This window comes from Argopecten irradians, chromosome 4 (assembly GCF_041381155.1).
Source record: "Argopecten irradians isolate NY chromosome 4, Ai_NY, whole genome shotgun sequence".
In the NCBI taxonomy this organism is placed as follows: Eukaryota; Metazoa; Mollusca; class Bivalvia; order Pectinida; family Pectinidae; genus Argopecten; species Argopecten irradians.
The window spans coordinates 6,585,784-6,610,137 of record NC_091137.1 but is presented as its reverse complement, the minus strand read 5'-3'; the positions used below and the strand labels follow the sequence as shown (position 1 = coordinate 6,610,137).

Below are 24,354 nucleotides of genomic sequence, written 5' to 3'. Positions count from 1 at the left end.
ATATATATAAAATAATATGTTTTTACAGAGAATAAATGTACATGTTTTCATGTTTCTAGACTTTTAAGAATAAGGGGGATAACTCTTGTATCCTTGATAGACAAATTGTCATGCTGCATTTGTAAAGCTAGTTTCTAGAATACATTTTTTGTCTCTGCAAAAATATCTGCAAGCTAGGGGGAGATAATCTCTCAAGTATTAGAATTCTACTGCGAATATCTAATCGGTAACTGATGGCCAGGATAATGTCTAAACAGTTTATGATGGAAGCTGAGTAACTACATAAACTTCTATCTTAATTCTTATATAACACAATAAGTTTAATAAATTGATTTCATTTTTCATACGGTATCGCTTTTCAAAAAAAAAGGCTAAAAAGTGCTTGGATTTCTCAAAAGTTCAGGCTTAAGTTTAAAGTCAAAACTCTGGTTTTTCACCTTGTTTAACTGACGAGTATATGAAAAATTATGACTGAAGTAAATTTATCCTTAAGTTTCTTTTAAGAAATCAGAGCCTGTAGTAATGAAAGTGTAGAAAAGAATTATATTTTACCCGTATAGGTTAATATATTTTAATTCAGATAATATATATGTTAACAAGCTAAAGATATTGTCTACATGAAGCCAAAAAGTCCATTAATATTGTTCAAATTAATGAAATTGACCTATAATATTTTAGTGACATATGGCAAAAATGTTGCAATTATTTGAAACAACTTTTTATCAATATTTTTGAACAAGAAATATTGTATAGCTTTCATAGCAAACAGGGTAAATGCTGTGTGGTAGTGGAACTTATATTTAGATATAAAACAATCTTTAAAATATTCTACCTCCTTTCTGGGTTGTAAAAGGCTTTCAGATAATATTGGATATATCCTGCTACAAATCCTCCTCCAGTTTATAACCACAATGTCGAGGCCTTTGTGATACATATACATTAGAATATCACAGGTGCTCTTTATTTATTCCAACTTAAACATTTGTATATCACTGGAACTCTGGATTTATTCCACCTTTTAGCCTGAAAAATTATCCATAAATGACTAATACTTTGGAATAAAATGTACCGTGAACCCAGAGGAACCTAAAATGTACAGTGAAGCCAGAGGAACCTAAAATGTACAGTGAAGCCAGAGGAACTAAACCTAAAATATACAGTGAAGCCAGAGGAACTTTTAAAGTTTATAGCAGATGAACAAAAAGAAAACTCCAGAAGCAGAAATTCTTAAGAACCAACGTCCTGCTATGAGTTTATGTGTGTTGTGGTTCATCTTATTGGTGGACAGGAGGATCTAAGGTAGATGAGTAGATGGCAGTGACATAGATACATGACAATGATATCAGTATATGTACTATAGATGTGTTGACATGCACTCTGCACTACAACGCCACTGTATATCACCATGATGTATAGCCGGCTGACCGGTGTCCACATAGTAGGGACGCCATCGTGTGATGGTGTCACTGAGGCCAAAGTTACGGTGATAAATGAGCTGTAGGCGAGACCTGTTACTATGTAATACCATATATGGACGTGATAATTACCTCAAATCTCAGCCACATTGGTATGTGGTGGTCACCTGTATGGTCACCTGTGATCACCTCGCCAGTCTGTAATGGTCAGCCAGAGGATATAGATATAAAGCCTACATTAAGTACTGACCATTCATAAAAGATAAAAAAATGTGATAACTTACATGCCTGGGCAGATGTACAAGCTCTACCATAGGTATATTTGTGTTTTGGAACTCAATATTTATTACTGTACAGATGTACAAATTCTACCATAGGTACATTTGTGTTTTGGAACTCATTATTTCTCAAAAAAACTATCAGACTTATTTTCAGATTGTATGTGCCATTTGTAAGTTTCACTTTAAGTGCATTTGAAGATTAAAAAATAATTTTCTGTTGGCTACATGTACAAAATGTACAAAAAAGGCCTTGAGATATAGGCCTATCAGTGTATACATAAAGATAATGAGTTAAGGATGGGTGATAGGGTAGACACAGCTGATTAAAGCTGTTAATGGTCAATATCGATGACCTACTGGCTACTCATGTGTGTCCACATGATATCTGATGTTGACCCAAAGGCTGTTGATATTGTATTTGGAATGTGTTTGTAAAGTTTGAGTGCTTTTAAGTGACACCAGACTGTATGAACAGTGAATGATAGATAGATTTATTGGTATATTGATACTTCTCGTTGACTCACGTTCCGAGTTAAAGGGTTATTATAGAACTTAGCACTTCTAAAGAGGGAGCCTTCTGTTATTGTGACGAATCTTCATTTACAGAGTTGTAGCCCTTTGATTTGATTTACAGACATATGGCACTTTGATGTTGTAGAATATCTTAGTATACAGAGTTATAGACTTTGACTTCATTTGCAGAGTTATGGCCCTTTGATTTACGGACATAAGGCACATTGATGTTGTGGAAATATCTTAATATACAGAGTGTCCAATTGGTGAAATAGGAATTTTGTTGTATATAGAGTTTTAATAATTGGCATTATGAGCCTTTGAATTGATGAAAAAAATGTCCCTAATTATGGCCCTTTGATGAAGTGAGGAGAGCGGGGATTAAATTATTATATGAAATAGCTTACAAAAACATAGCTGATCATTACAGAAACTTTCACATTCCTGTTTACATTTCATTTAAATGTCACCCATCTGTTAAAATGTCACATGCCACAGCAGTTTTTTAACTGTCCCTGGGGCTTTAGAGAGAAAACTAATGCTTATTTAGTGTTTGTAAGTCACCTTTCTCATTAAAAGTATACAAAATATTGTTATGTCACATCAGATAGTGCATGTTTATGTTAACTGTCCTATCTCTTCACATAAAAACCACTCAAAATTATATGAAAGTTTTTCTTCCAAATATGCGGACATTTGTTATTGCGAGTAAAATTGATTATCATGTTGATTTTGTCAGGTTACATTACATTTGACTGGCCATCTGTGTTTAGAATGTGTCGGTGTGCATAGTGGATTCAGATATCTGTAAAACTATAGTTTTATTGGTTTGGTAACTGATATATATATTACCTGTTTAGAAGTTTCAAAGTAAGGGGAGATAATCCAGTAAGTCAAATGGCTAAACTTGTTGGCTGAAGTCTATGTAGACAACTATAACTTACATGCGTGTTATTTATACATTAATAAAGGAAAACATATATGTACTATGCATATACATTCTTTGGTAATTACTTAAGTTACATGACGTAATTCAGTAATTGTTTAATGCTTTAAAAGTTTTGATAAATGTGATATGTAATATTATCTGCCATTATCCCTAGACAAACACAGTCAGCAGTGACAGATGTTAAGTATCAATAATCGGGTACATCTGTTACCATAATCAAGCAAAAAAATTTATTAGCTCCAAAGCTTTACTCTTTTATCAATATCCTGAATCAACTTAATTGTATGACAGATCTTTAGATGAGCTAGATAAATTAGAGCATCATGAATGAAAATATTTTTGGTTTAAAACATGATGTTTCAGAGTGCCATAAAAACATGTGTAATTTGTGCACGTTTACTGTGCTAAAATTAAATTTGAAGTTTGGGGCGTAAAAATTACATTGACACGGCAGGGAGGACATGTAAGGACTATATGATATAAATTGATTTCTTAGCATGCAGAGCAATTTTGACAGGAAATTATTTTTCTATTTCATACTAAATTATACTGGATATATTTACACCATTTTTACCGACCTTAGCCTTCCTTTGCCCTACCATTAACTTTAAGATTTAGCAGGGGAAAAAATGTTCACTCCCAGGGCAGTCGATATTTGTATGTAATTGTACTACTCTGTTTATAAAGTACCGTACTCAACCCAATAAGCGCCCAGGCCGTTTAAAAATTGAAAAAGTGCTAATAAGACGAAATTAATGCAAATCTATTCAGTTTTTTGTCAAAATTTATGCCTGGGCAATTAAAATCAAGGTCTCAAAAATGGGGAGGGGCACTTATAGGGACATGGGCGCTTATTGGGTCGAATACGGTAGCTCTTTTTATATAGTAAAACGTATTAACAATTGAAAAACAACAATGTTGTATTTAATGAAGAAATTTAGCCTAAAAAGGATTGTAGTAACTTGTTATAATAAGAAAGATAATTGAAATTTGTCTAAAATTCTACAACTAGTCTAAATTTTGTTTGTATATACCGAAACCTGACATGTGTGATTTTATCTCTTAATGTGAAATCTTGAATTGCTAGGAGTAATATTTATAGTAATGTTGTCTGGCATTATCAGATACAGCTGTTACCAAGAGCATAATATCTAGCTAAACTTTTTTGTCAATATGAAGATATCTTTGAATTAATATCAACTACAACTACAATCTTCAAATGGGGAATAGTCCTTTTAATTTGAGAATTCTGTATTAATTAAGAGATTTCAAAGGGAAATACATAACTTTTTCTTTATAAAGTAAGCTTTTCAATTCCTCAGAGGATTCGCTATCATAATTCATCCGATATAAATGATGTAATTTTGTCAGACAGTTATTGGTTTTCTTGTCACAATTAAATGACCACTAAATTACTGTCACTATAGCAATGATACAGCTGTTGTCAACATCAATATATGTATATTTACATGTACCCATAGTATAGCTATACAGATTTGTTCTTTTTGTCAATATCTCAAATCAATTACCACCACAGTCTTCAAATGACTTTATTTGGGTAAATATAACTGTTCATTTAGAATGTGTACCTGGGTAGATGGAAATATTAAAAATACAGTTATATATATACTCTTAACTTCATGTATAATTGACAATATAATGAGCATTCTGTAACAGGAGAACATGTAGAGATCAGACGGGGCTTGAACCAAGGACCTCCAAACAATTCTCTACCAATTGTCCACCTGGTCACCGATGATCAACTTGGTCCAATGTGAATGTCGATCACTACACTTCCAATACAAACTTATAAATTAGATTATGTCCCTAGCTACAGTACTGTTGATTAACAATTTAATAAATCCGAACAGTACCAAAAAACAATAGGTATAACAGTTCAAAGTGGTAATACTGGTTAGAGGTAGGTTAATTAATTATCTAATCTGATTGACTACCTGTCTTTCTCACCTGTCCCTGATGGTTGGCACCTTTACAGGTAAGATATAGCTGTCAGTGAATCAGTCTACCTATACCTGTCCTCAACTACTCTGCCCCAGGGCCACCTCAGCTATTCGGGGCCCCATAAGGGAGAACAAGAAATAGCCATGCAACAATGATTATTTGTCCAATCGTTTTCAAAGTAAATTTTAAAGTATAATTGATTTTTTTTAATCACACATTGTTATTTTTTGAAGATTTCAATAGCTTTATTCAGCAATATTTCAGTTAATCTGATTGTACTTTTAACCACTTTGCCCCTATTTGGTCCCCAATGGACACTTATTTCATTATTATGGACAAACAATAGTTTGGCCTGAAGACAGATATTTATATATACATTCCAGCAAAAAAGCATTGTTGGACATGCAAGATTGCAGCTGGACACTTTGGACACACAAGTTAGAGGAGAAGATAGGACATATAGTAAATAGGGGTCCAGCTAATCTGTAGTACCTGCTAGCTAGGGGATTAATTAGCAGACAGGAAGGGTGTATGTACCTATACTGGACCCAGTGTTTACACACCAAGCTCATTACTGGTCAGATGGCTTGTCTCAGGGTGCCTGACATCTAACATTTTATCACAAAACAGGAACATTCCGGTCATACATGGTGTTTGATTTCGTCTCCAAGGAAAGTGAAAGAAGATCCCTGCTGACTCATATCTATCTCATATAGAGAACACCACAAGGATCCTACTTCAGTGCTCAGTAACATGTAATACTTATTTATTGCTGCAGATTGCCTTCTATGCACGTGCACCTAACTATATAGGTAGTTTAGGTATTATAAAAGGTGATCGTAACTGAAAGTCATATTTAGAGTTAGCATTGGCAATACCAAATTATGTAACCAGCAGAAACATTTGGAGTGTTTTATTGATTTTTGGAAAAGCATGTGTTTGGATTTTTACCTGAATGTTTAACTTATTGGTGACAGGAAGAATATGAAGTTTTCACCTGGGGAATAGTTATGCGTGTGCTGTATATATATATACCTGTAAATGTTCTGGACTTTCTAACAAACCTAGGCCTGCTAGAAAAAATGAATATAAATGGCTTTTATTGGAAATTATTACCTTCTATGAAAGTTGGATCTAATTACTGCAATCTGCTGCAGAAAATTTAAAATATTGAAGGTCATCCGCTTTGTGTGTGTCATTGTTCTCCATAGGAGAGTGCTCCCTGAACTGTGAAATTGAACTTAATCGGTTGAATGCTTAGCGGCCAGATACATTTGAAATGACTACCTGTTGTGGAGGCCGGTAGCAGACGTAATTTGAACCTTCATCTATTTTATTGGTGTCCAGGCCATCATTAGCATTACAACTGACCACATTGTCCAGTTTTGAAGATTCCTCTGCACAGGTGTGCATGTGTTTACCATGCCACAGTGGACGATGGTATTGTGTACACACGTGTGGTACATGTGAATTATTAATTACCTTATTTACCTGTGACAGACACATATTCTAGTGTTCCTTATTGGTTTACAGTACGTGTATTTCACATAAGTCATACAAACACCTTTTCTACACTTGTCTACAGGTATACACTATGGACAAACTACCACCTTCAACAGGTTTTCACCGTTCGTCCTGGGGATTTTAAATTTGAAAAGGGCTGAAGCTCTCCTGTCTAGAAAGGTAGATTCTATAATGAGGAGACAAACCTTTTTCGTGTGACTCGTTGATCTTCAGATTGTTAGGAACATGAGTCAACGAGAAGTGAACACACCTGGATTATCACCTGGCTAGTTTGTTCGTTTTTTAATGATTTCCTTTTCATACCTGTGATTTTACTTGGCATTGTATTTGCTGCCATCTTGTACATGTGTTTAGTTTGTACTTGTGATTGTCAATTAGGATTAAAAATAGACGTCGGCGGTTCAGACTCGTACCTTAAATTCAGCATTAAAAACCGCCTATAGACATAGCAGATAATGAGAATTGTTTAAGACCAGGTGAATGTGTAGAAACTGTGAGTTCTACGGTCACTATACCTGACTAATAAACTGGTACTTACCTGGCTACAAAGGTGTGTAATCCAATCAATTATATAGACACAACATTGGCTGACATATTTGTACGCTGCAGTCTTGCTGTACCTCGGAGAGCTGTAAATGAGCTGTAATTTACATGTTGGCGTGTCCCCAGAAGCTGATCTGCATATCAACATTCTAGAGTTGTGACAAACCATGTGATATATCAATCGTGTAGAAATTCCTGTGATTCTGTGGATATTTGTACAATATACTGGAGGATTGTTGAGGACTGAAAAATCATCACCCTTTCCAATGTTGAACTTACTGTTAATCGCTCTGCTTATACCCATTGGATTAAGCTTTGGGCAAGGTTTGTATATTAATGTTCTAATGCCTACTTCCTCCCCCCACAGACATTTGTTCTTATGTGCCGGACTTGGACACCCTTCCTTAATCAACACTGTACCCATAGCCTTCATATGTATATACTCCAACAACACCACTCTGGTCCAATATATATACCCAACCCTCATCCTTATGTCCTCGGTGTTCACCATCATGGCACCACTGAAGCAGCACCACATTACCACCAACACCGCATCTGCACCACCGATAGCCCTACACCCAGTTATTTCCCCTGCCCATTACACCCTGATTCTAACCTCTTTCACAACAACAGTCACTATGAACCCTTTCCACCCCACCCAATTTCATCTGGGTATGGAATTGGTTTGATCTAGCTCATTTGAACCCTACTAAATTGCTCTTATTTTTAACCCATCTGAATTCCCTGCATGACCTCTGATGCTTTGAGATGCTTTAGAAGGGCATATCATACCATATATAAGTTTACTCTTTAGGGTGCATATATTTCAGCCCTGGATCAGTATGGAAACTGATGAAAATATTGAAACCATTTGATAGCTTTAGATCAGGAAAGTTCTGGTCTGATAATTAAAAAGTAAGATGATGCCAGAGTTTCCTATGAAAAATCACCAACCTACTACCAGTTCTTGAACCATATTTTGTCATGTTGTATGCAGAGATGCCAATTCCTATGTAGAAAACTTATAATTTTGATTTCTTCTAAGTGACTAAGCATGGCTCCCCAAAACCATATTGAGTTGTGTCTACAAAATACTTATAATGAAAGAATGTTATTTCATATGGGATTATTATATTCATTGATAATGAATACAAGGTATAATAAGATATATTGCTCCACATTAACTACCAGACATATGATTCATTGGGATGTTGTACACCACCACTCCTTATTCTCAACAAGATACTATATAAACTATTTCATTGTTGGTTTTTTATAAATTTATTACAAAGGCATGTAACATTTGATTTATAAATTGAATTGTCTGTACTGTGCAACACCAGTTACCCATACAATGTTAAAAACATACTGAGTTACTGTAGTAAAACCAAATTTTAGTTTTCATACAGAAGTTACATAACTATGTTATCTTACTGGTTATATCTAGTGTTCAGTGGTCCACCATGTAAATATAGCCATTACCTGGTAGTCCCTACCAGGCAGTCACCAGACACTGGCAATTTATTTTTGAAAGGATGATTTAAAACATGGCAAAACAAAATCACTTAATTATCAATTTTTGGGTAAATGTAGAATTGTGATGGGATGACAGGATTATAAAAAAGACAAATGGTTATAATCTATAAGGAATGTGACATTTATGTTCTGGTTAGGTAATTAGACAAAGTTTTTATGTTAATGGAAGAATTTGATCAGAACACAGCAGAAACCTGACATAACAATACACTTATACAGCTGGGGACTAGACTATACATATATCATTGTTATGGTGATACATGTGCCAGTTATGGTCAAAATTACATTTGTATACTTTATCATTTTAATTGAAAATATGAAGATCATAAAAAAGTGAAAGGAGAAAGTCCAGTTCATGATATAGTATACATTCATCTATTTCATTGGTGAAGTTAATAGATACATTCCCAATGGACCTTTTCCTATTATGTTTATATGACTCCAAAGGTCTCCTGTAAGCTTAAATAATCCAATGCGGGACAAATGCCAGGCATTGACTGCAGCATGGTGGCTTTTCTCCAGGAACTCTGGCTTTCCTACACCTCCTATAAACCCAGCAGTCCAGCACATCCCTAAATGACCCTGGCTTTTGACAGGATGTTTAACAAATCAAACCTAACTTAGGTCTGACATTCTACCATTATCCATCCCGATGATCAAACCTAATGTAGGTCTGACATTCTGCCACTATCCATCCTGATGATCAAACCTAATGTAGGTCTGACATTCTACCATTATCCATCCTGATGATCAAACCTAATGTAGGTCTGACATTCTACCATTATCCATCCTGATGATCAAACCTAATGTAGGTCTGACATTCTACCATTATCCATCCTGATGATCAAACTTAACGTATGTCTGACATTCTACCATTATCCATCTCAATGATCAAACATAACATAGGTCTGACATTCTACCAATATCCATCCCGATGATCAATCCTAACGTAGGTCTGACATTTTACCATTATCCATCTCAATGATCAAACCTAATGTAGGTCTGACATTTTACCATTATCCATCCCGATGATCAAATCTAACATAGGGTTGACATTGTACCATCATCCATCTCAATGATCAAACCTAATGTAAGTCTGACATTTTACCATTATCCATCCTGATGATCAAACCTAACATAGGTATGACATTCTACCATTATCCATCCCGATGATCAAACCTAACATAGGTATGACATTCTACCATTATCCATCCTGATGATCAAACCTAACATAGGTATGACATTCTACCATTATCCATCCTGATGATCAAACTTAACGTAGGTCTGACATTCTACCATTATCCATCTCAATGATCAAACCTAACGTAGGTCTGACATTTTACCATTATCCGTCCTGATGATCAAACCTAACGAAGGTCTGACATTTTACCATTATCCATCTCGATGATCAAACCTAACATAGGTCTGACATTCTACCATTATCCATCCCGATGATCAAATCTAACATAGGGTTGACATTGTACCATCATCCATCTCAATGATCAAACCTAACGTAGGTCTGACATTTTACCATTATCCATCTCAATGATCAAACCTAATGTAGGTCTGACATTCTACCATTATCCATCCCGATGATCAAACCTAACGTAGGTCTGACATTCTACCATTATCCATCTCAATGATCAAACCTAATGTAGGTCTGACATTCTACCATTATCCATCCCGATGGTCAAACCTAACATAGGTATGACATTCTACCATTATCCACCTCGATGATCAAACCTAACGTAGGTCTAACATTCTACCATTATCCACCTCAATGATCAAACCTAATGTAGGTCTGACATTCTACCATTATCTGTCCTGATGATCAAACCTAATGTAGGTCTGACATTCTACCACTATCCATCCCGATGATCAAACCTAATGTAGGTCTGACATTCTACCATTATCCATCCCGATGATCAAACCTAACGTAGGTCTGACATTGTACCATTATCCATCTTAATGATCAAACCTAATGTAGGTCTGACATTGTACCATCATCCATCCCGATGATCAATCCTATCGTAGGTCTGACATTCTACCATTATCCATCTCAATGATCGAACCTAACGTAGGTCTGACATTCTACCATTATCCATCCTGATGATCAAACCTAATGTAGGTCTAACATTCTACCATTATCCACCTCGATGATCAATCCTATCATAGGTCTGACATTTTACCATTATCCACCTCGATGGTCAAACCTAGGGTAGGACTGACATTCTACCATTATCCACCTCGATGATCAAACCTAACGCAAGTCTGACATTCTACCATTATCCGTCCTGATGATCAAACCTAATGTAGGTCTGACATTCTACCATTATCCACCTCGATGATCAAACCTAGGGTAGGTCTGACATTCTACCATTATCCATCCTGATGATCAAACCTAATGTAGGTATGACATTCTACCACTATCCATCCTGATGATCAAACCTAACGTAAGTCTGACATTCTACCATTATCCACCCTGATGATCAAATCTAATGTAGGTATGACATTCTACCACTATCCATCCTGATGATCAAACCTAACGTAAGTCTGACATTCTACCATTATCCACCCTGATGATCAAATCTAATGTAGGTATGACATTCTACCATTATCCACCCCAATGATCAAACCTAACGTAGGTCTGACATTCTACCATTATCCATCTGGATGATCAAACCTAACGTAAGTCTGACATTCTACCATTATCCACCTCGATGATCAAACCTAACATAAGTCTGACATTCTACCATTATCCACCTCGATGATCAAACCTAAGGTAGGTATGACATTCTACCATTATCCACCTCGATGATCAAACCTAACGTAGGTCTAACATTCTACCATTATCCACCTCGATGATCAAACCTAACGTAGGTATGACATTCTACCATTATATACCTCGATGATCAAACCTAAGGTAGGTATGACATTCTACCATTATCCACCTCGATGATCAAACCTAACGTAGGTCTAACATTCTACCATTATCCACCTCGATGATCAAACCTAATGTAGGTCTGACATTCTACCATTATCCGTCCTGATGATCAAACCTAATGTAGGTCTGACATTCTACCATTATCCACCTCGATGGTCAAACCTAGGGTAGGACTGACATTCTACCATTATCCACCTCGATGATCAAACCTAACGCAAGTCTGACATTCTACCATTATCCGTCCTGATGATCAAACCTAATGTAGGTCTGACATTCTACCATTATCCACCTCGATGATCAAACCTAGGGTAGGTCTGACATTCTACCATTATCCATCCTGATGATCAAACCTAATGTAGGTATGACATTCTACCACTATCCATCCTGATGATCAAACCTAACGTAAGTCTGACATTCTACCATTATCCACCCTGATGATCAAATCTAATGTAGGTATGACATTCTACCATTATCCACCCCGATGATCAAACCTAACGTAGGTCTGACATTCTACCATTATCCCTCCCAATGATCAAACCTAACGTAGGTCTGACATTCTACCATTTTCCATCCGGATGATCAAACCTAACGTAAGTCTGACATTCTACTATTATCCACCTTGATGATCAAACCTAACGTAAGTCTGACATTCTACCATTATCCACCTCGATGATCAAACCTAACGTAGGTCTGACATTCTACCATTATCCCTCCCAATGATCAAACCTAACATAGGTCTGACATTCTACCATTATCCATCTGGATGATCAAACCTAACGTAAGTCTGACATTCTACCAATATCCATCCAGATGACCTATCAGTTAAGGTATTTCACATTCAGGAAAAGGTCTAGGAGATCCTGTTGTCCAATTCATAGTAGTTGATATCTATTTGTACAATTCAATATAATTTGTACTTGACAATAACAAATTTTGAAATAGAAATCTGACATTTAAGTTTGGAATAAAGATTTGTGTCTGCAGGTGTGGCACACATATAGGAGAAAGTGAAGATATAATATTTGGCTGTGTGAACTTAAACTTTACAAGTTCCTTGAGAAAACCTACTGTGATAGTAAAATAGAGATGTGAAGACAGGAGGTAGGAGGGTTTTAGATTAAGATACTTGCTTGACCTTTACCTACTTTTCACCTTGACGATGATATGTGAAGGTGAACACCTTCTATGAGACTGTTATATACCTTGGGTACGGTCTATCCTTAGGGATATATACCGACCACTCCATTACATTCTGTGATTATATAGAGATGTTCCTGGGTATACAGTTATCAATTCTATAGATATTCCATCCATCTTCGATCCTCTCAGACCTGCAGCCTCTGGTGACAATTAATATATCGTATTCAGTTAGGGTATGAAGACATATTAATAATGTATGCGTTTCTCTGGAAACAAGTTATGTATGATCCTTATATAGATGTGAATCAATTTAATTAAAACAATTTAAAGATGAGATAATTCTCAAGCAATGTAATGTCTATGGAATATAGAGTTAAGGAATCCTCAGTTCTTGGGTAGTTTTCACCAAACACCATTCTCACAAGCCAGGGATTCAAACTAGTAACCATGTCACATGAAAAAATGTATTCTCTATTTTATATACCGGTATATACATCACAGGGAATGTTTTATAATTCTGACATCTTATGGAAAGTTTATCTTCATTACCAACGTTTTGTAAACAACTACAGAATTATATGCAGAAAGCAATATATCTGTAATCAACACCATCCTATTATGCAGATGAGGTGGGTGTGGCCTTTAATGCAGTCTGACATGATGGACCTTTGAAACAAAAAAATTGACGTGGATTATAATTACATCTGAATGTCTGACCAGTTATATCTGTTGAAGGCTGGTGAGAACTTATGAATATTCATTAGGAATATTTACATATGGTACACCATAAAGGTAATGGTGTAAGGAGTTTATTGCTTTTTAGTATACCTGGTATTTAGTCTACATTTCATGTATTTGTAAAATTATTTGTAACCCAAATTCTTGATGGAGATAGGATTATGATATATACCAATAGAATCACTGTATTAACCTAAACCATCATTGCCCTTTGCCATACCTCTGCCCCATTTAATACCAGTTTGATTGTAAATCTAAATTCTTGCCATGAATATACTGAATGTTAACATATTGTTCTTTCTGATGAATTGATATCTTACTGTTGAAAAGCAGACTTTGTTTACAATCAATTTTTTCACTAAATTGAGTGAGTATTTGAATTAAAAGTGAAAGATTTGATGGAGTTCATGATAGAATCTGTTGTAGCATTCTGTCTTCATATTTATGGTAGTACTATATATAAGTATGAAGATTATGAGATGAGGTTTATGTATCTGGAAAGATAGAGATTGCTAAATGAGGTGCCTTAAAGGCCTGGAGATATACTGATCTCTTTGATATACACACACTATCCTTAGGGATTTATTTTACCGCTGACAAATGGTTTTTTTTTTCTCTATCAAAAACAAGAGCTGATGATTTAGTATTTTTCTTCAGTTACAAAAGTACACCATTACTACAAATGAAAAGTTTGAGCTTCTATCGGTAATTTTACTTATACAAGTTAAAAATATCAAAAAAACTAATTGCATCCTGAAAAAATTCACTGGCACTATGTCCTATATGGAATGAAGTACTGATTGTGCATGCACCAAAGGCTAAATGAATTATTCTATATTGTTATTGTGTTAATCAGACACATATATTCACCATTAAACAGCAGTTATTGCTCAAACGATGAGTATTGTATATGCTCTGTCAGCTGTGGAGCATCTTTAAAGTAGTCGTTTTGTGCTGTCTTTGTGTCTCACTTTTGAGTAAAATGTAACATTGTTTATTGTATAATGTAATGATTTAGTTGGTTACATACATATGTACTTATGAAGCTTGTATTGTACAGGCATAATTTTAGCAAATTATCGGGAGGGGGAGATCACTTGAATAGTTATTGACAAAGGGCCATGACCCCTAAATCACTGTTGTGATGTATGCCTGATTTGTTACCAATAACCCATGTCCATGTTTAAGGACACAATTTGATTGACTGTACAGAAGGCCTAGCTCCGATCTGCTCTAACTAGTGTACTCAAGATTGGTTACTGTATCCTCATATTCATCATCATAAACATTCTAGCAGGACAGTCACTGGTCACATCTGAGTGAACATGGCTGTGGAGCAGAACTCTTAAAACAGTTACGATCACCATCCCTATGTACAGGTGTATCTATACAAGCATATAACAGAAATCTCATGGATGAATGTGCTTCAATTTTGTGCTTGATTGAAGTTAGAGTTGTAAGTCTGGAAAGGAATTTGACCGATTTTACTTACACAAACAGAAGAAAATTTCACAGATATCTGGAGTGATGTAAAGTTTTGATTAGCTGACTAGATAACAATTAAAACCACACCTATCATTCATATAGTGTCATATATTATTTAATCAGTACATGTGTAATGACCAATTGTCATTAGACCCTTTGTTTAACATCAGCTGCTTAGATAAACAAAAGAACCCCACATCAAATCCACATCAATGAACAGATGCAAAGTACAGACTTCTCCTCTAACAAGTTAAAAGTTATAGAACATATTTACAAAATGAATACAGGGAATACATTGATATACTGTTCAGCGGTAGTAATGATATGTAGTTATCTCCCTTGTATACATGTTTTATTTTCTACTTACTGGCAGCCTTTTAGAAGTAACATAATATCAAATTAAAACAAATCTTATCTTGATTTATACAGATACAAGGTACATGTGTATGAATGATATGTAGTTATCTCCCTTGTAAAAATCTTTGTACTTTCAGCTGGAGAGGATGGGAACCAGTGTGCGTCAGTGCCCTGTAAGAATGGAGGTACATGTGTGGACGGCTTCCAGTCCTACTCCTGTCAGTGTCCTCACCTGTATAATGGCACGGACTGTGAAAACAACCTCAGTAAGTTATCTCCATTTCATTGTATTAACTTCAGTAAGTTATCTCCCCTGTATCATAATATTATCACTCTCATTAATTGATCTCCCCTGTATAATATCAACATCAGTAAGTTAACTCCCTTATATCATTTCAACATCAGTAAGTTATCTCCCCTGAATCATAATATTATCACCCTCATTAATTTATCTCCCCTGTATAAGATCAACATCATTAAGTTAACTCCCTTATATCATATCAACTTCAGTAAGTTATCTCCCCTGAATCATAATATTATCACCCTCATTAATTTATCTCCCCTGTATAATATCAACATCAGTAATTTAACTCCCCTGTATCATATCAACATCAGTAAATTATCTCCCCTAAGTAATGATCAACCTCCCTGGTACCTGTTATAAACCTAACTTGCCCTTGTATCAATTCAGTATCACTGTGGCATCTAGATTTCATGATGATTTTTCTCAATGTTGAAATACTGTTTTAACACCTCAAAAATATCGGTATGATTGTATTTATTCTCTACTATTACAGGTATATATGGGTGTGCTGTCAGTCCGTGTCTTAATGGAGGCAGTTGTCAAAATGTGACAGCTTCAGCATCCACAAATTTTCATAATTACACCTGTACATGTGCTCCAGGTAAACTTACATGTAAAGTCAAAAAACATAAAAATGTGGTCATGTGTTAGTCAAATTTTATAGAAATAAGAACGTGTATGTTACCATAATTGTTATGAGTAGTAACTTAAAAAAATCAGTATTCCTCAAGGTTAACATTAGAGCTGATCCCTTTTGTACACACTACCTATTTTCTGTTTTTTGTTTGTGTTCTCAGGTTTTACAGATGTGAACTGTGAAGTGAACATCAATGAGTGTGAATTAAATTCATGTCAAAATGGTGGACAGTGTGTTGATGGTGACAACTCTTTTTCATGTGTCTGTACCTCCAGTAAGTATTGGACAGTATCACTGTAAGGCTTAGGAAGTGTAAAAAGATCTGAAGGGGGGCGGTGGGGGGGGGGTTTGAGGTATTAACATCAGTTCCCACCTGCCCTATTCAGAATACATATGGAGGTGTAGGGATTTATGTCAAACAGACCTCATAAGAATTGACTACATATGGTTTGGGATAATTTTGGCCCCCAAATCCATCAAATCAAACCTGTTATTTAGTGATTAAGTTCTTGAATTTCAAATGTAAATTAAGATCATGTGAAAATTTTGTCATTTTTCCTTTAAAGAACCTAAAATTTCTATTGAAGTGTATCTTAAGTGCCTACATATTCTCAGTAAATATTATGTTTGTTCAAGATTGTGCTGTATTGTTGCCCAAAGAAAAACTTCCAACAGATAGGAGTAAAATTACCATTTTTCCATATTCTTAATTTATTAATAAATGCATTTTTAACTCGCCTATTCGAAGAAGAGGGGGAGCTAATGTTGTCACCCCGGCGTCGGCGTTTGCGTCCCATTTCACGTTAAAGTTTTTGAGCAAGTTTCTGTTTCTGTTGATATTTTTAAATAGTAAATACTTGAACATCAACTTCTTCTGAATAGGCGAGCTTTGCTGTTCGCCAACAGCTCTTGTTTAAATGGTTACCAAGGCAACTACATCAACAGCTTAATTTCGTAACACCACGTTGAAAATTTTATGAATTTTGGGCCAATAAGGGCCCAAGACATACATAGTCCTTTGTGTATGTAAATCTTTAGTTTGTTTAAATTATTTTGTCTCATTACCTGTAACTTTATAAATTTGTATGTCATACATGTAGGTCCCTTTAACCATCACAGCAAAGATTAGAAATTAATCACCTAAAATAATTGTTTTATTATTCTATGTAGCTATTTTCATGATGATATTTTGCTTTCAATTTAGAACAAGTTCCTACCTAGAGTCCAACACAGTAGTTGATCCTTCCAGTTAACTGATTATTTACTCAGTGTGAGATGTGAGGAGTATTTCTTATGACTTAACAGAGTTGTTGCCCCTGAAACAGATGTGTTTTTATATACTGTCTGATTTATATTTGCAGGCTTTGAAGGCAATCTTTGTGAACATGATATTAATGAGTGTTCACGGTTTGCTGGAATCTGTGGCCCTGGAACCTGTTTTAATTTTATCGGTGGTTACGACTGTCAGTGTCCTGTCGGGTATGATAGTTCCCGGAACTGTTCACAGGTAAAGTTAAACAAATAATGTAAACAGACTAATTTCAGCACTTTGATTTGTGCTGAAGAAATTACACTTATGTATTGGCTGTACAGATAATACATATCTGTATATCAGGTCTGCTTCATGGAGCAGTGATCTTTCATAATTTTTATTCTGGTAATTTCCAAACAGCTGAAGATATCAATAGAAATTGGTTATATACCAGTTTAATGTACATTTAGTCTCCCGTTCTTGGACAATTTTAAACATTTCCAAAAACATTTTAGAAATTGATGTTAATGGATCAATCATCCGTTTAACATTTACTGTAACAAGAATGAGTACGTTTGATATACTGTAAACCAAATTGCGGCCACTAAATTCAGATTTGAATGTTGTATCAATGATGTTAATTTGCAATGATGAGCTTTCACAAATTTACTTGGATCACGAAATTCAAGAAAACTAAAAAACAGAAATTTAGTTTACAGTAAATATTGAGTAGGATAAAAGGAATATAGCATAGAGATGGTGATTATCTGTTAACAGTCTCTGGACGACTGTCTCACTGGTCCATGTCGTAACGGAGGAAGCTGTGTTGACGGTGATAACTCGTACACATGTCAGTGTATCCCAGGGTACACTGGGACAGACTGTGAGACCAACATCGATGACTGTGTAGGGGTATCATGTTCAGGCCCAAACAAGGTCTGTAGAGACCTCGTCAACACCCATGAGTGTATATGTAAACCAGGATACTATGGTAAGTACAGTCTTATAATGATTTATAGATAGTGGAATAACTTAACCATTGGATATCATCTACTCATTCACCCCTGGAGACATCCATAAACTCTTCTCAAACTAAAGATGGAACATTTCATTATCAAATCTCAGGGGGAAATAAGTTAATGAACCCTGGCAGAGCAATATTTAAGGGGCAAATAAGATAAGGAAAACTTTGAAAAGCAATATTTAAGGAAAAATAAGTTAAGGAAACAGTTGAAGAGCAGTATTATTTTGGACAAAGATGATAGTTTTGTGTAATTGATGACATTGAAACTTTGATAAATTTTGATTGGTTTGTGAGAATGTTTGTGTATTTTGATTGGTTTGTGTGAATGCTGATGTATTTTGATTGGTTTGTGAGAATGTTTGTATATTTTGATTGGTTTGGGTGAATGCTGATGCATTTTGATTGATTTGTGAGAAAATTGGTTTATTATGATTGGTTTGTTTTAATACTGATGTATATAGATTGGTCTGTGAGACAATTAATGTATTGTGATTGGTTTGTGAGAACATTTATGTATTGTGATTGGTTACAGGTGACCCCTGTATGGACGTCAACGAATGCCTGATGCAGCCCTGTAAGAACGATGCTAACTGCACAAACCTTGAGAACGACTTCAGCTGTTCCTGTCTACCAGGATATACAAATAAATCATGTGACGTCAACATCAACGACTGTGATCCCAACCCATGTCAAAATGGAGCAAGGTTAATATTCAGTATTTGAGTTACAATAAGAAATAGGAGTAAGATACAGTGGAACTTAGTTGATACGAACTTGGATAATTCGAAAACCCGGCTTAATAAGAAGTACTTTGCCGGTCCTGGCCGAATTCCCTCTTTATCTTTGTTTAAAGAAATCAGATAATTCGAATTAGGAAAACTCGAAGAATTCGGATAATGACATAAATCATACATAAACATTCTTATAACTCGAAATGAGATTTTTTGGACAACGAGATCGCCGAAAATGCAGATTTCTTTTTCATAAATCTGCCGTAGAACGGCATTTCAAAATACATATCTCGGTTTTATTGCCATAATTTTGCAACTTCAATTTTGACATCTCTCTTGTTCACATCGTTTTACGACATGGAGCTAGTCTATATAGTACCAAGTAAAGAGATCGTCAGTAGACACGAGAACTTGCTTAATTCGAAAGCTCAGATAACTTGAAGTTTTATCTCAGTCCCTTCGAGTTCGTATTAACCGAGTATTTAAAATAATTTGTCAGCTTTATTATTTTAATCTTGAGGTCTACCATTAAGTTAAAGTTTCAACATTCAAATTAGTACGGTGTATCTAATGTATAACTTAAACAACATGTACGTTATTAACACCATGTATTAATGTTGTAGCTGTGAGGACGGTGTATCTAATGTATAACTTAAACAACATGTACGTTATCAACACCATGTATTAATGTTGTAGCTGTGAGGACGTTGTATCTAATATATAACTTAAACAACATGTACGTTATTAACACCATGTATTAATGTTGTAGTTGTGAGGACGGTGTATCTAATGTATAACTTAAACAACATGTACATTATTAACACCATGTATTAATGTTGTAATTGTGAGGACGTTGTATCTAATGTATAACTTAAACAACATGTACGTTATTAACACCATGTATTAATGTTGTAGTTGTGAGGACGTTGTATCTAATGTATAACTTAAACAACGTGTACGTTATTAACACCATGTATTTATGTTGTAGCTGTGAGAACGATGTATCTAATGTATAACTTAAACAACATGTACGTTATTAACACCATGTATTAATGTTGTAGCTTTGAGGACGTTGTATCTAATGTATAACTTAAACAACATGTATGTTATTAACACCATGTATTAATGTTGTAGTTGTGAGGACGGTGTATCTAATGTATAACTTAAACAACATGTATGTTATTAACACCATGTATTAATGTTGTAGTTGTGAGGACGGTGTATCTAATGTATAACTTAAACAACGTGTACGTTATTAACACCATGTATTAATGTTGTAGTTGTGAGGACGGTGTATCTAATGTATAACTTAAACAACGTGTACGTTATTAACACCATGTATTAATGTTGTAGCTGTGAGGACGGTGTATCTAATGTATAACTTAAACAATATGTACGTTATTAACACCATGTATTAATGTTGTAGTTGTGAGAACGGTGTATCTAATGTATAACTTAAACAATATGTACGTTATTAACACCATGTATTAATGTTGTAGTTGTGAGGACGGTGTATCTAATGTATAACTTAAACAACATGTACGTTATTAACACCATGTATTAATGTTGTAGTTGTGAGGACGGTGTATCTAATGTATAACTTAAACAACATGTACGTTATTAACACCATGTATTAATGTTGTAGTTGTGAGGACGGTGTATCTAATGTATAACTTAAACAACATGTACGTTATTAACACCATGTATTAATGTTGTAGTTGTGAGGACGGTGTATCTAATGTATAACTTAAACAACATGTACGTTATTAACACCATGTATTAATGTTGTAGTTGTGAGGACGGTGTATCTAATGTATAACTTAAACAACATGTACGTTATTAACACCATGTATTAATGTTGTAGCTGTGAGGACGGTGTATCTAATGTATAACTTAAACAACATGTACGTTATTAACACCATGTATTAATGTTGTAGCTGTGAGGACGGTGTATCTAATGTATAACTTAAACAACATGTACGTTATTAACACCATGTATTAATGTTGTAGCTGTGAGGACAGTGTATCTAATGTATAACTTAAACAACATGTACGTTATTAACACCATGTATTAATGTTGTAGCTGTGAGGACAGTGTATCTAATGTATAACTTAAACAACATGTACGTTATGAACACCATGTATTAATGTTGTAGCTGTGAGGACGGTGTATCTAATGTATAACTTAAACAACGTGTACGTTATTAACACCATGTATTAATGTTGTAACTGTGAGAACAGTGTATCTAATGTATACTTAAACAACGTGTACGTTATTAACACCATGTCTTAATGTTGTAGCTGTGAGGACGGTGTATCTAATGTATAACTTAAACAACATGTACGTTATTAACACCATGTATTAATGTTGTAGCTGTGAGGACGGTGTATCTAATGTATAACTTAAACAACATGTACGTTATTAACACCATGTATTAATGTTGTAGTTGTGAGGACGTTGTATCTAATGTATAACTTAAACAATATGTACGTTATTAACACCATGTATTAATGTTGTAGTTGTGAGAACAGTGTATCTAATGTATAACTTAAACAACATGTACGTTATTAACACCATGTCTTAATGTTGTAGCTGTGAGGATGTTGTATCTAATGTATAACTTAAACAATACGTACGTTATTAACACCATGTATTAATGTTGTAGTTGTGAGAACGGTGTATCTAATGTATAACTTAAACAATATGTACGTTATTAACACCATGTATTAATGTTGTAGTTGTGAGGACGGTGTATCTAATGTATAACTTAAACAACGTGTACGTTATTAACACCATGTATTAATGTTGTAGCTGTGAGGACGTTGTATCTAATGTATAACTTAAACAACATGTACGTTATTAACACCATGTATTAATGTTGTAGTTGTGAGGACGGTGTATCTAATGTATAACTTAAACAACATGTACGTTATTAACACCATGTATTAATGTTGTAGTTGTGAGGATGGTGTGAACACCTTCACCTGTACATGTGTACCTGGGTACACAGACCTTACCTGTAGTACAGACATTGATGAGTGTCAGACCAGCGGTCAGCCCTGTCGTAACGGTGCCACCTGTAGGAACGAGGTAAAATCAAGAACCATAACTCTTCTTTCAGCCATGCATTACCGGCCTTCTGGTATTATGAAGTGTGACCCTCATGGTGTTTGATTACTTAAAAACGTTTGGCAATTTGTATTATATCAACAGATGATGAACAGTGAAACTTGACCAAGGTCATATTAGCCTTGACCTAAATGTTACTGGTCAATCATAACTTTGGCAATTATATATCAGTTGTGTTTGACAGTATCCCAGATTCTTCAAAATGGGGATTAATTGGCTTCTGTAAACAAAACTGATGAACTTGTGAAATTAGCCTTCTATGATCATTATTACAGGTGAACAGATACGAATGTGACTGTGTGCTGGGCTGGACAGGTACTCACTGTGAAACAAACATTGACGAATGTGCACCACAGCCATGTCAAAATTACGGCACCTGTCATGATTATCTCAACTTCTACAACTGTACATGTGTCACAGGGTTTTCAGGTAAGTCATTCCTTGGGCATACTGGCTATTATCTTACTGTTTTATATCGATAGGAATCTCAACTAATTGAATAAATATCACTACAATAAATGATTTGTATTTCAGATGAAATTATATTGCTTTTTGGACTGAAACATGATTTTCAAATGTCATTGTATTGTTAATTTCAAGCAAAATTATCAATGCATTCATCTGTTTAAATGTTGATTTTCTCTTAACATTAAAGCTTACAAAAATCAGTCCTTTTTCAAAACCTAACAAGATTTCCAGGACTTGATTTCTCAAAACAATAAAATAAAAAAACCCATACATAAGTTGAATTTTAAATAACTGAAATTACATAATGAAATGACGTAAGATGGTACTTTTCAAGGTTACATTTCTTTAGGCTCCCTTTTAAATTATGTCTGAGTGCTATCTGATTTGATTGTATATAGGTGAAAACTGCAGTGTAAACATTGACGACTGTTCGCCAGACCCCTGTCAGAACGGGGGTACGTGTGTAGACGAGGTTAACGGCTACAGGTGTGACTGTCCCCCTACCTGGATGGGTAAGACCTGTGCTGTTGTGTATAATGCATGCTCATTTACGCCATGCAAGAATGGAGCAACCTGCAACACCATGCCACCGAATCAACAGTACAACTGTGCATGCGTTCCCGGATATACCGGCACTGATTGCGAGACGGACATCGACGAATGCGCTTCCAATACATGTCAAAGTCCCCAAGTCTGCTTCGATCATATTAACAACTACACCTGCGCATGTCCTCTTGGTTTGTTTGTTTCTATTGCTCACTGTTCATGTTTTGTAAATAAAAAGATCATTGTAATGTAATATTGTCAGCTTGCATGTTAGGTAATGGATCTGTGTATTTGGATATGATAGAATGCCATTATAACAGGAGATGTAGATGAAACAGTCTGACTATGGACAGCTAGCGATGTATGTGATATCAGAGCAAAATAGTAGAAAACTTTTGAAACTAATTGACTGTAAAAGCGAAATAGCTGATAATTTGTAATAAAATCTAGTTCCATAAAATGATTAAGAGAATATACCACAATTAGAATATTACCAGAACAAAATAGTAGATAATGATACGAAACTGTATTTGTAGAGTAATAGAAGACTCCATTACAATAAATCAAAATTACCTGTATGTTGTTTACCTGTTTACAGATAACACGCATGGGTGGAAGGGTTGTGTCTGTTGCATGAGGTACAGGGTGTCTGTGATCTTGTTACTGTTCAAAACGTCTGTTTTCAGAAACATTTGATTTAATTGATTATCATTGTCAATTAACATCAACTGGCCCATTGAAACAGGAGTCCTTAGGTTATAGTCTTTTACTTTCATAGATGTATATTAATGTTATGAGAAATTCCTCACCAAATGGTTGTTTTAGACTGAATATGACATAAAAATGAATACCTGCTGTCATAACAGATTTATACA

At 35.0% G+C, this 24,354-nt stretch overlaps 1 protein-coding gene across 1 annotated transcript in view; it reads left to right on the top strand.

The window, feature by feature from the left end:
• The window catches only part of LOC138320455 (protein crumbs homolog 1-like), a 103,561-nt gene that overhangs the window by 21,123 nt on the left and 58,084 nt on the right, over nt 1-24,354 (top strand). The window contains 9 exon segments of the mRNA XM_069263415.1: nt 15,525-15,653; nt 16,185-16,292; nt 16,489-16,602; nt 17,690-17,835; nt 18,358-18,571; nt 19,137-19,308; nt 22,294-22,426; nt 22,741-22,894; nt 23,332-23,670. Of these exon segments, the coding sequence (XP_069119516.1) occupies nt 15,525-15,653; nt 16,185-16,292; nt 16,489-16,602; nt 17,690-17,835; nt 18,358-18,571; nt 19,137-19,308; nt 22,294-22,426; nt 22,741-22,894; nt 23,332-23,670 (1,509 nt within the window).